Here is a 14,521-nt window from a genome sequence, read left to right as displayed (position 1 = left end):
TTTGGATGCTGGCAGTCCACAGTATGGAGGCTGCTGGTATATATGCTGTCAGGCTTATGTACAAATATATATACCGTATTTTTCGCCCTATAGGACGCACCGGCGTATAAGACGCACCCAATTTATAGGTGCAAAATCTAAAAAAATAAAGATTTTGAACCCAATAGTGGTCTTCAACCTGCGGACCTCCAGATGTTGCAAAACTACAACTCCCAGCATGCCCGGACAGCCGTTGGCTGTCCGGACATGCTGGGAGTTGTAGTTTTGCAACATCTGGAGGTCCGCAGATTGAAGACCACTGCATAGGAGGTAATACTCACGTGTCACCGCTGCCCTGGAATGTCTCTGCTGCCGGCCGGGTATCCTCGCTCGCCGTCGCCGCCATCACGTCGTTACGCACGCCAACGCACGTACGCGACAACGTGATGACGAGGAAGGAGAGCGCCGGCCATACAGGGGATCCCTGAACGGAGAAGACACCGAGGAGGCAGGTAAGGTCCCTCCCGGTGTCCTGTAAGCACTAACCCGGCTGTTCGGGACCGCCGCAATTTCACAGCCGGGTTAGTGTCACTTTCCCTTCAGACACGGCGGTCAGCTTTGATCGCCGCGACTGAAGGGTTAATACAGGGCATCAACGCGATCGGTGATGTCCTGTATTAGCCGCGGGTCCCGGCCGTTGATGGCCGCAGGGACCGCCGCAATAGGGGTGTTTTCGCGTATAAGACGCACCGACTTTTTCCCCCCAGTTTTGGGGAAGAAAAAGTGTGTCTTATACGGCGAAAAATACGGTAATATATATATATATATATATTATGAATAATGCAGGTATATTCAGATGTTAAGGCAGATACCATACAGCACGTCTGATCAATATGAGGGATATCGACACATGAGGTTTATCGGCGCCATCTATCAGCCAGCCTCACTGTGACATCTGTCCATTATCATTGGACTGTTTAATATTAAAGTTCCTTGAGAAACCCTGACACCAGATTGGGGGGGGGAAACGCGTCAGAACTATAGGACAACAGTCTGTAATGTTGTTTCTTTTATTTTTCACTTATTTTTCACAAGAGGTGTTATAAGTCTTGATGGATACCCAATGTTGAAGGTGATTGTCTACCTCCCCCTTTCATTGCTCATTGTTGGTCAATCGGCCGAGTGTGATTAAAGGGCCATGTCCAAGGGACATATGGGGAGATTTATCAAAACCTGTGCAGAGGAAGAGTGGTGCAGTTGCCCATAGCAACCAATCAGATTGCTTCTTTCATTTTCCACAGGCCTCTTTAGAGGCCTGTGGAAAATGAAAGACGCAATCTGGTTGCTATGGGCAACTGCACCACTCTTCCTCTGCACAGGTTTTGATAAATCTCCCCCATAGAGTCTGAATCCGTATACCTTGGGAAGACTGACCAGACGCATGTATTCACCTTATTTAATATTGCTAATTGATTGGTCAGGATTGACTATTGGGTATTTGGTATCATTGTTTATCTATTTTTTTGTCACGAGTGTATAGTCACAATAAGAATCAATTTTTGATGTTTAATGCATAACAATAAATGAATTGTTTTATACATATTTAAAGAAGGGTCTATAAGGGCTGTGAGACATTTTTTTTTTTTTTGCTATGGGGATTTTCTCCTACTCTGGACAGTTCTTAAAATGGACAGAGATGTCAGCAGAGAGCACTGTGCTCGTGATATCAGCAGAAAGCTCCTGTGTTCCAAAAAGAAAATAATTTCCTCTAGTATTCAGCAGCTAATAAGTACTGGAAGGATTAAGATTTTTTAATAGAAGTAATTTACAAATCTGTTTAACTTTCTGGCACCAGTTGACTTAAAAAGTAAAATAAAAGTTTTCCACTGGAGTATCCCTTTAAGGTTACCTGCACACTGTCGATGCATTTTTTTGCATCGAACAGGACGGAGCACACCGGACGGAGCACACCGGACAGCGTCTGGTCCCATTGACCTTGTATGGAGTCCGTTGAGTTTCCGTCTGGGGTTCGTTGTTTCACAGTAGTTGAGCAGACAAAAAATTAGGACATGCAACCAAGCTAAACGCGAATGTGGACTCTGCCTAGGTATGGCTTTACTTCTTTATTCTTCATACCCCACCCTTCCCAGTAGAGGTGCCTTGTAGAGTTAAAGGGCCGCTCAAGACCCTGAAAGGAGTCCAACAGTATATCAGTCTCTAGCAACAGTCCATAGGGACCTATGAGCTAATAGGAGAACAGTAAATATGCTCCAAATAAGATGGTTCAGAAACAAAATGAGTCCAGCAATTTACATGCAAATAGGATGAATTACTACCCACAAGGATAGCATACACCATAGCATTAGAAACATATGCATAGCTTCAAAACTAGCTGGACTTGTGCCTCCGAGTGGTCCCCTTGCAGACCCCCCCCCTTGAGTTGGCATCACTTTATGATTGGTGGGGCCACCTCTGGAACCCACCCCCAATCCTGCTGCTTGTTGTTTGCCTACACAGCGATGCTCCAGCCATCTAGCTGTGCCAGAAACTGCAGTGGTTCCTCTCAAGTGGATGAAGCTGCAGTTCCCTTTGCAGCCAGGTGGCCGGGAGTGGCACTATGTGCTGGAAAAACCTCCAAGGAGAGCCCTGTACTAAACCATGGTTGTGTCTCCTTGGTTCTCAGAATCAGTGGGGGGGAAACTGGGGGTCGGTCGCCCGCCAGTCATAAAGTAAGGGCATATCTCAGTGTGGGCAATTGCTTTAAATTATGGGAAAACCTCTTTAAAATGATATGATTTTGTGTGCCAAGGTCTCCATGTCTTAGCTGTTCCCCCTTCCAGAAACAAAGCTGCCAGGTAAGCAGGGCACACGCTCCTATAAACCTCAGACCATTCACACATATTGTCCCCTGAATTTCCTTGACCTGGTAAATGTGCTGTGCAAACAGCTGCAGGCTCGGAGCGATGGTTACTCATCCTTATGGAATGTATGTTGTTTTTATATGCTATCCTTTTTGTACTTTTCTTATATATACAGCTCAGTAATACATACCAGCCTATGGACAGGAGAGCTATAAAGTCTATGACCAGACAGACAGCAGACAGTACATCAGAAGGCGCAGGCTGTGGTCTCTGACTCTCTAAACCAGTGGTTTCCAACCCCAGAAGATGCAAGACCCATCACATTTCAGAAGGGACGGGATAGTCGTTGAGGTTTTAGGATTTGGTACGATTTCCTTTGTGATGAAAATGATCAGAGATACTGGTCTCTGCTTAAAGGGGTACTCTACTGCCCCAGCGTTCAGAACATTTACAGCGGGGCAAAAAAGTATTTAGGCAGCCACCAATTGTGCAAGTTCTCCCAACTAAAAAGATGAGAGAGGCCTGTAATTTTCATTATAGGTATACCTCAACTATGAGAGACATAATGAGAGAAAAAACAACCCATGAAATCACATTGTCTGATTTTTAAAGAATTTATTTGCAAATTATGGTGGGAAATAAGTATTTGGTCAATAACAAAAGTTCATCTCAATACTTTGTTATATAGCCTTTGTTGGCAATGACAGGTCAAAGGTTTTCTGTAAGTCTTCACAAGGTTTTCACACACTGTTGCTGGTATTTTAGCCCATTCCTCCATGCAGATCTCCTCTAAAGCAGTGATGTTTTGGGGCTGTCGCTGGGCAACACAGTCTTTCAACTTCCTCCAAAGGTTTTCTATGGGGTTGAGATCTGGAGACTGGCTAGGCCACTCAGGACCTCAAATTGCTTCTCACGAAGACACTCCTTCGTTGCCCGGGTGGTGTGTTTGGGATCATTTTTATGCTGAAAGACCCAGCCACGGTTTATCTTCAATGCCCTTGCTGATGGAAGGAGGGTTTCACTCAAAATCGCATGATACATGGCCCCATTCATTATTTCCTTTACACTGATCAGTGATCCTGGTCCCTTAGCAGAAAAACGGCCCCAAAGCATGATGTTTCCACCCCCATGATTCACAGTAGGGTATGGTGTTCTTTGGATGCAACTCTGCATTCTTTCTCCTCCAAACATGACGAGTTGAGTTTTTACCAAAAAGTTCTACTTTGGTTTCCTCTGACCATATGATATTCTCCCAATCCTCTTCTGGATCATCCAAATGCTCTCTAACAAACTTCAGACGGCCCAGACATGTACTGGCTTAAGCAGGGGGACACGTCTGGCACTGCATGATTTGAGTCCCTGGTGGCGTAGTGTGTTACTCATGGTAGCCTTTGTTACTTTGGTCCCAGCTCTCTGCAGATCATTCACTAGGTTCCCCCCTTTTTTGCCCCACTGTAGATCCGAACACTGCGTGCTGGCTACAGGGGTCGTGATGTCACAGCCATGCCCCTCATGACATCATGCCACGCCCCCTCAAAGCAAGTCTATGCCGCCACGCCCCCTCCCGTAGACTTGCTTTGAGGGGGCGTGGCGCGATGCCACGAAGGGCGGGGCTGTGACGTCACGACCCCTGCACCCAGCGTTAGGATCTAAATGTTCTGAACTCTGGGGCAGTGCAGTACCCTTTTTAATACTCTGCTTAATATTACATTTCCTGTACACATTACAGTAAAGTTGGCCAAAACCATTCACATAAGATGAATAAACAGCTGTTTTACCCGTTTCCCCTCGTGCATGCTTGGCTAGTCGTGCATATGTTTTTAATGCATAGACAGTGGCTCTGCACGCTATAACGCAGTCGCATGACTCTTTTTGTGAATTGCGATGTATCAATATGGCACCCTGGGAAAATTTGTGATTGCCTGTGTGGTGGTGGCCAGGCCCCATATCACACGCTGGGTCTAGGCTGCTACTGAAATTTTAATGCTAAGTCAATGTTTCCCAACCAGAGTACACCCAGCTGTTGCAAAACTACAACTCCCAGCATGCCCGGACAGCCGTTGGCAAACAGTTCCTGTAAGTCCCATAAGACACCGGACTGCATGGAGGAGAGCGGGATCTGCGGCAGACCTGTGGGGGACTGGGGCTAGGTAAACATCAGGTTTTTTTTTTGTTTCCCCCTTGCCCCGACAATGAGAACATCTAGTTTGTGATATTGAGAAACTAAATCAAGAATTAAAATGGAAAAAAAAAGTGATATCTTGTAGTTTCGGGCCCCGTGGATAGTACTCCATGCTGCATACAATTTTTTTTTTTTTGGGCAGGCTCATATATTTTTGCTCTTCAGCCGCAGCATATTTTACTTGTAAAGTGCTGGGATTTGTAATAAAGTTGTTCCCCATGACAGGACTGAGTTTTATGTAGTTTTTTTCCAATCGTCCTGAGCTCTGTAATCTTTCTGAAATCCTTATCCCCCGGATTACCGCAGAGCTGCCATCCAACACTGATTGACCTCTTTTTATTAATGTATCACATATTCCGCCTGTATGCCACTGCAGGATTTTAATCTTTAAACCCTAGTCAGGATTCGGACATTCAGGCTTCCCATACGTAGTGGGCTTGTATTTGGGTTTTAAAGGGGTTATCCGGCAAAAAACTTATTTTTTTATATAGAAACTGGCTTCAGAAAGTTACAGATTTGTAAATTACTTGTATTAGAAAATCTTAATCCTTTCAATACTTATGAGCTGCTGAAGTTGAGTTGTTCTTTTCTGTCTAAGTGCTCTCTGATGACACCTGTCTCGGGAACTGTCCAGAGTAGAAGCAAATCCCCATAGCAAACCTTTTCTACTTTGTGCAGTTCCCGAGACAAGCAGAGATGTCAGCAGAGAGCACTGTTGCCAGACAGAAAAGTCAACTTCAGCAGCTGATAATTATTGGAAGGATTAAGATTTTTTAACAGAAGTAATTTACAAATCTGTTTAACTTTCTGGAGCTAGTTGATATATAATAATTTTTTTTAAACTGGAATACCCCTTTAATTATACTGGAATACCCCTTTAACGGCTGTCCAGGCATGTTGGGAGTTGTAGTTTTGCAACAGCTGGAGGCACTCTGGTTGAGAAACACTGCCTCAGATGCATGCCACTTTTATATAGTGGAAAACAAAACTTCTACGTGTGTGTGTGATGTGATCATCAAACACTGTATTCACCAGAACCTACACGTTTTACTTTTTAGAAGTTTTTGCTGCATGATGCTGAGGGTGTTTGGTATCCAGACAGGATAGAGTTAGTAAGTTGTAGTTATTGTGGATCAGGGTGGAGTGCGGTGGTTTGTGGTCCACAGTAATCACTATCTACAGTATTTTTAGCTTTCCCCCGGTCTCTGCACTATGCAATGAGCAGTATTTCTAATAGTTTCCATGAAAGTTAAAGAAGCACTTTAGGTTTGTTTGTTTCCAAATAATGCACGCCCACCACCTTTATTCCTGCAGTGCCATTTGTTTTATACCAGCTCTGCTGCATCCATATATTTTATTACTTGACCAGTACTCAGACTTCTAGAAAAATGACGGGGTTGTGTCTCAGGAAGTGGTCTGTCCTTGGTCAGCTGACTTCCTGTGAACTAAATCACCTATCAGATTTCTCCTGGCAGCTAAGACCCCTCCTCTCCCCCCAGTTGGCTCTAGCTGTATACTGCGGCAGAAACATCTGTCAGGGAAAATCCCTGATTCCAGTCTCTGCAGAAAGAATTTACATTTTATTTAATTTTTTTGTGTAATCCACTCAGAAATGCGTTGCCGTCTATGGAAACCACACATTTCCCTCAAAAATTCCGCCAAGTGAAAATGGCCTGAGTTGTTAGGGATCCATTTTGTGTCTTGTCTCATTATCTACCTGCCGTGCCCTTTAAATTCCAAGGATGCTCGATTTACCTATTAGTTATAAGAGCTTCTTGCACTTGAGCGGAGAAAATCGGATACTTGCGCTATACCTCTGGGAGGACAGAATATCTACACCCAATACCTGATATGTGCTCTATTCTGATTGTTAGCGGCTAAGAGAGCCCAGTGATGAACTCCTCTAGAAAGGCAGGACTATAGCCTACACTTCTGTAGTAATGACTTGTAAAGGGTAAGGCTGTATTTATCTATGCAACCGTGTCTGCATCATCAATTTTAAAGGGAGGTGTAAAGAAGAGAATTCGTTAGGCCACGTTCACATGGCTTATAACTCCGTCAATTATTTATGTCAAAAACAAAGCAGTGTTACCCTTAAAGGGGTTCTCCCCTTGAAAACTTTTTTTTTATATCAACTGGTGCCAGAAAGATTTGTAAATGACTTCTATTTAAAAATCTTAATCCTTCCAGTACTTATTAGCTGCTATATGCTCGACAGGAAGTTTTTTTTTTTTTCTTTTTGAATTTCCTTTCTGTCTGACCACAGTGCTCTCTGCTGACACCTCTGTCCAGTTTAGGAACTGTCCAGAGCAGGATAGGTTTTCTATGGGGATTTGCTCCTACTCTGGACAGTTCCTAAATTGGACAGAGGTGTCAGCAGAGAGAACTGTGGTCAGACAGGAAGGAAATTCTAAAAGAAAAGAACTTCCTCTGTAGCATACAGCAGCTGATAAGTACTGGAAGGCTAAATATTTTTTTAATAGAAGTAATTCACAAATCTGTTTAACTTTGTGGCACCAGTTGACTTAAAAAAAAAAAAAAAAAAAAAAATTCCACCTGAGTACCCCTATAAAAGAAAAAAAAACAGATCCCATTGACTTCAGTGGCGCAGAAAAGAGAAGTGACATTCCACTACTTTTACACTTGGTTACTATATGTCCGATGCCAGATGCGCTGCTGTAGAATACTTTTCATTCATAGCGCTGCCGGGGGCTTATGAGAGCGCTGCAGGGGGGGCAATATATAAATGCGCTTCGGGGGACTATATATGTGTGTGTATGTATGTGTATAATATACACTGTGGGGGGAAACATATATAGAAGCACTGTGGGGGCCAGATATATAGCCCGCAGCGCTTCTATTTTAGAACACCGCCAGGAGCCCTGAATGGCTCTTCAGCATTGGCCATTCAGGGCTCCTGGCAGGTTATTTAAAAAATGAAAGTAAAATGCATCGTATATCGCAGAGGAGTGGATCATACCGCCACTCCCCTGTTTAGTAACGTCCAATCGCTTCGGGTCTCAGAAGTGTGTTCACTGTTCCATGATGGGGGTTGTAGTACAAACACTAATGTAGCCTATCCAGCCACCGGCAGACTCCCGCAGCCAGGGAACTGCTACTCCCATCATGGATAGAAGTATGTTCCATGATGGGAGTAGTAGTAGTCCCGGCTGTGGGAGTCTGTAGGCAGAGGTGTTAAAACAGCAATACAGGAGGGATGTTATAACGGGTCTTAACGGATTCAGCTGTTAGCACCCGTTATTTCATCCGTTATTATACTTGTTTTTACACAGAAAACACATGTTTAATAACGGATGAATACTCATAGGGTGAAAGGAGACGAAGATTTAAAATCAACAGTTAGGTCCAAAACAATATCTAAATCTAATAATTGTGGACTGCAGCCGTAACATTAGTGCATGGTTATCATATTATAGCTTGTAGTTACATACTTTATTGAGATATTATGGATGTGACCTAATTGTTTGAATATTTTAATATCTGGCAATTAATTAAGTTACATTCTATAATGTATCAATATTGTTAGTGGATGGTAAATTTAGGGTACAATACAGGAATTTGGGTGCACTACTGTGGTAGATGTATACAGTGACATTGGCTATCCCTCAACACTGATGTTAAAATTGAGACATTCGCCATTATATCCTTATATTAACCCCTTAAGGACCTGGGGTTTTTCTGTTTTTGCATTTTCGTTTTTTGCTCCTTGCCTTTAAAAAATCATAACTCTTTCAATTTTGCACCTAAAAATCCATATTATTATTATTATTTTTTGCGCCACCAATTCTACTTTGTAATGACGTCAGTCATTTTGCCCAAAAATCTACGGTGAAACGGAAAAAAAAATCATTGTGCGACAAAATTGAAAAAAACCCGCTGTTTTGTAACTTTTGGGGGCTTCCGTTTCTCGGTAAAAATGACACCTTATCTTTTATTCTTTAGGTCCATACGATTAAAATGATACCCTACTTATATAGGTTTGATTTTGTCGGACTTCTGGAAAAAATCATAACTACATGCAGGAAAATTAATACGTTTAAAATTGTCATCTTCTGACCCCTATAACTTTTTATTTTTCCGTGTATGGGGCGGTATGAGGGCTCATTTTTTGCGCCGTGATCTGAAGTTTTTAACGGTACCATTTTTGCATTGATAGGACTTATTTATTCATTTTTAAATGATAGAAAAAGTGACCAAAAATGCACTATTTTGGACTTTGGAATTTTTTTGCGCGCACGCCATTGACCGAGCGATTTAATTAATGATATATTTTTATAATTCAGACATTTCCGCACGTGGTGATACCACATATGTTTATTTTTATTTTTATTTACACTGTTTTTTTTTTTTTATTCGAAAAGGGGGGTGATTCAAACTTTTAATTGGGGAGGAGTTAAATGATCTTTATTCACATTTTTTTTTCACTTTTTTTTTTGCAGTGTTATAGGTCCCATAGGGACCTATAACACTGCACACACTGATCTCTTATACTGATCATTGTTATTCCATAGGGACCTATAACACTGCACACACTGATCTTTTATACTGATCATTGTTATCCCATAGGGACCTATAACACTGCACACACTGATCTCTTATACTGATCATTGTTATCCCATAGGGACCTATAACACTGCACACACTGATCTTCTATGCTGATCACTGGTTTCTCATAAGAAACCAGTGATCAACGATTCTGCCGCATGACTGCTCAGGCCTGGATCTCAGGCACTGAGCAGTCATTCGGCGATTGGACAGCGAGGAGGCAGGAAGGGGCCCTCCCACTGTCCTGTCAGCTGTTCGGGATGCCGCGATTAGCCGCGGCTATCCCGAACAGCCCGACTGAGCTAGCCAGCCACTTTCAGTTTCACTTTTAGCCGTGCGGCTCAACTCTGAGCGCGCGGCTAAAGGGTTAATAGCGCGCGGCGCCGCGATCGGCGCGCGGCGCCGCGATCGGCGCTGCGCGCTATTAGAGGCGGGTCCCGGCTTCACTATGACGCCGGGCCCGCCGCGATATGACGCGGGGTTACTGTGTAACCCCGCGTTATATCAGGAGAGCAGGACCAAGGGCGTACCGGTATGCCCTTGGTCCTTAAGAGGTTAAGGATATACCAGAGCCCGCACACCAACGTCAAGGTTTCTCAAATGGCACGGGACCTATCGCTAAACCTACCTGTGCGTGATAAGCAAAACAGGGGCCAGTGGGCAATTACGGCAGCATTAGGCCGACTCACAGTCCTCCCAGGTACCCTCCAGCGTGGCTAAGCACACATACAATGGGAGGGGAGAGGCAAGCTGCAAGCCCCTCCTAAGTTGGCTGATATAGGTGCATGGCCTCACAGGTGCTACCTTGATGCTTCCTAGAAAATGTTCAAGGCGCATTACATATGGAGTTCACACACCTCAAAGTATAAAATTTAAACAACAACAAAAAACGTGGTCTCAAATGGCTGGATGGTAAATTTAGGGTACTAGCGATCACCTTGTGGTCAATTGTAAATAGTGTTTGGCTTCAGGAGGAAGACAGCCCCCTTGATAGTTGAGGTGTGTATTTCGACAACATCTGGATCGCAGACCATTAAGCTTTTTCTTATCGCTTGTTGTTCCTTTTGGGTGGGGAACCGCATGAACTTAATGTTTCTTACCAGAAGAAGAAGAGATCCTTTCAAGTATTCTTAAGCTATTCCTAAGGGCTTGACAATTACACAACTGTTTTACAGTCAAATGAGCTTTGCGTTTCTGAAGAGCCCTGAGTGCTGGGAGGGATATGGAAGCAGAAGCCTCTTTTATTGCACGTGTGTCAGCAGTCTGGTGATTTAATGGTGTAAGACGGCAGCAACTGGCATGACCCTCGGGAGACAGCTGGCCTGGGAGGAGATGCTGCTGTCTGGCACATTACATCTTAAGCCAAGGCTGCTCGGCCGGGCAGACTCCTGAGATAATGGGATGTGTCAGACCTCTCAATCCAACTCCGACGTGAAGACTCAAAACAATCGATTCCTGTTAAATAAACTAAATGGTGACGGTGTGAAAATGCCTATCTTTATCCAGTCTATTACGTGGGCTTGGCCAAGCCACCGACTACGGCATCGTCAAGAGAGAGAAGACAGTGTGTTCTTTGGCAAGCCTTTGTTGGGAGACCCTTTGACTGTACTTGGCCAGGACAGGCAGTGAATGGTGGTCCATTAGAAAGTGCAAACTCTGAGCTGATGCATATCGAACCGGACCAGACAAGCCTTCGAGTACAGGATAGTCTGACGTTTTTTTTGTGTAAAGATTATTGCTCTTTGAGCTTTGTGTCAGGCTGACCTGCATTGTGCCAACAATGGAAAAACTCTTTCCTACAGTCCCTTAGTGATACAAGGCAAAGCTTCCCTGTGGCTGGACAGGTTTATCGGGGGAATCGGTCAGCTATATCTGAAGGGGGGTTGTGGACATCTCACACACTAGGGCTGGGCGGTATACCGGTACATACCGAATACAGAAATTTTTGTGCTGCACGATATGAATTTTAACCCATACCGCAATACCGGTTTGGCCCCTCCGGAATGAATGAATGAATCAGCCCAGTGCTGCGCTGTCCCCACATCGGGGAACTACTCACATGTCACCCACGAGCGCTGCCCCCTAATTATCAGCCCAGCGCTGTCCCCATGTGGGTAAATACTCAAATGTCACCCGCAAGCGCTGCCCTCCCCGTCCTCCTGTTTGTTGCGGCCGCCGGTGCTGACACTCTATACCAGTGGTCTACAACCTGCGGATCTCAAGATGTTGCAAAACTACAACTCTCAGCATGCCCGGACAGCCAACGGCTGTCTGGGCATGCTGGGAGTTGTAGTTTTGCAACATCTGGAGGTCCGCAGGTTGAAGACCACTGCTCTATACTGTGCGGTATCCCTATGCCCGGGCTGCAAAAAATAAACAAAATAAACTTTAACTCACCTCCCGTTGGTCCGGTACCGGCCTCATCTGCTTCTTGGGGGCGGGAACTTTCGGCAGCCGTCAGCCTATCACCGGCCGCGGCGATGTTCCGCCTCGGCCGGTGATAGGCTGAGCCCACTGTCATGTAAGAAGCCGGCCAGAACTCCTTATAGTGCGCTCAGCCTATCCCCGGCCGGTGCGGGACATCGCTGCTGCCATTGATAGGCTAACGGCTGTTCGACGTTCCCGTCCCCATCATAAGGCCGACGTCGGAACATGCGTTAGTTTATTTAGTTTACCTTTTGCAGCCCGGGCATAGGGATACCGCACAGTATAGAGTGTCAGCGCCGGCGGCCGCAACGAACAGGAGGACAAGGAGGGCAGCGCTTGCAGGTGACATGTGAGTGTTTACCCAGATGGGGGCAGCGCTGGGCTGATAATTAATTTGGGGGGGGAGGGGAGGTGGAGAAAATACCGTTATATACCGTGGAACCGTCAAGTTACAAAAAATACCGCGATACACACATTTGGTCATACCATCCCCAGCCCTAACACACACACTAAACCCAATTTAAATATATGGAACTAATTTTCAGTGCATGGAGTTCAGCCTCCTGTCTGATGAACCATTGCATAAGACTGCAGTAAGCCAGTGTATAGTACAATCAACCACTAATAATGTGCTAGAAAGGCCTTGTAGAGTTGTCAGCTATAAGGGGACAGTACAGAGATCTCTCCCATTACCTATTTATTCCCAGGACTGTATCTGTAACAGGAGGGTATAGGAAAGAAGGCTTCTCTATCAGCACAGAAGGGGGTTCTTTACTGTAAGAGCAGTGAGACTATGAAACTCTCTCTCTCTCCCAGAGGAAGTGGTCATGGTGAACTCAGAGTCCAAAAGAGGTCTGGATGCATCTCTGGAGAAAGGTTATGGATAGTAGATTTATAGGGACAGAATGTTGATCCAGAAAATTATACGGATACCATAGTAGGGATATAGGTTAAACTTGGTGAACATAGATGAAAAATGTTACGATGCTGGGTCGGCACTCCAGTAATCTGCATGCACGAAGCAAACTCTGTGCTGTATTAGGAGCACCCACAGCTGTCACGCCCCTCCATTTATCTCCCATAGACATTAATGCAGGGGTGTGACGATGACTGCTGCCCGAAGCCTGGCACAGCCGGTGTTCTGAACATAAATGGGTTGGAGTTCGCGGGTGGTCCAGCGGCCGGAGCCCCCTGCAGACAGACATCTTATCCCCTATCCTGGATGTCTAGGGGCGCAGTACCCCTTTAATCTATATATACCTATTGTGTCCCTGCTGTGTTGATCCAAAATATGGCTGATGCCGTCCTATCACAAACACCTCTGAGACTAATCGTCGATGTATCTGGGATGACATTGACAAAGGTTTTCTTGCATAAGCTCCCAGCAGACTGTATACTGTGGATTTTGCACAACTTCTAATTCTGGATGATTAGTTTTGTTAGTGCAGAACAAGCAGTTTGCAGCAGCTGCCACTTTTGCTCTGACTCAGGCTTTTCCTTACCGAACATGCAGCAAGAAATACCAGGAGAAACCATTGTCCTAACTGATTATGTTGGTGTTTGGGGTGGAGGAATCGTACTTGATTTACAATATGTCATATATTTTTGGGCAGTTTCTGTTTTAAACTTACAATTTCTTTTTTTTTTGTCTTTTAGGAGCAGGCTCCAGTGCCCGTGTATCACCCCACACCAAGCCAGACCCGTCTAGCTACTCAGCTAACAGAAGAGGAACAGATCAGAATAGCGCAACGAATAGGTCTGATTCAGCACCTGCCCAAGGGAGTGTATGATCCCGGGAGAGATGGATCAGAGAAGAAGATTAGGGAGTAAGCTCTGTCACGTCTGTCACACATACAGGGGGAGATTTATCACTGAATTTTTTAATGTCACACATGCACCTAAACACTTTTTTTTATTTTTTTATTTTTTATTTTTTTGCGAATTTTGTCCGTACGCAAAAAAAGGCCTTACCGAAGGCAAACTGAGATTTCACTTTGCAGTGGTAAAGAATTAATCAGGTGCAAATATCTTTTCTACACAATCGTGCAACATTTCATTTGCCTATAAAATCATGGTTCTGTTCCATTAGGCTTTCATGATCGCTGGTGAACAGTGTTTTCTGCTGCTTTATTGTACTAGAAATATATATAAAAAAAAATGTATTTAAAAAAAAGGACTTATTAAAGGGTTTACTGTGCTGCTCACCGTTTGGAACAAACTGTTCCTAACGCTGGAGCAGGCGCCAGGAGCGCGTGACGTCATAGCCCTGCCCCCTCATGTCACACACCACCCCCTCAATGCAAGTCTATGGGAGGGGACTTGCATTGAGGGGGCTGGGTGTGGCATCATGAGGGGGTGGGGATATGACGTCACGAGCTCCTGGCTCCAGCGTTCGGAACAGTTTGTTCCAAACGCTGAGCAGCGGAGTACCCCTTTAACACAATGGTGCCCAGGACACCAGAGCAAGTTTAATAGGTGTTGCTAGGTACGCCAAATTTAACAACCC

The 14,521-nt window shown here is 44.7% G+C and overlaps 1 protein-coding gene across 1 annotated transcript in view; it reads left to right on the top strand.

Annotated features, from left to right (window-relative positions):
• The window catches only part of RNF11 (ring finger protein 11), a 47,202-nt gene that overhangs the window by 28,125 nt on the left and 4,556 nt on the right, over window positions 1–14,521 (top strand). The window contains exon 2 of the mRNA XM_056532312.1: window positions 13,672–13,841. Within this exon, the coding sequence (XP_056388287.1) occupies window positions 13,672–13,841 (170 nt within the window). The remainder of the gene's footprint in view (window positions 1–13,671; window positions 13,842–14,521) is intronic.

This window comes from Hyla sarda, chromosome 7 (assembly GCF_029499605.1).
Source record: "Hyla sarda isolate aHylSar1 chromosome 7, aHylSar1.hap1, whole genome shotgun sequence".
NCBI classification, from domain to species: Eukaryota; Metazoa; Chordata; class Amphibia; order Anura; family Hylidae; genus Hyla; species Hyla sarda.
This window is presented reverse-complemented; position numbering and strand designations above follow the sequence as displayed.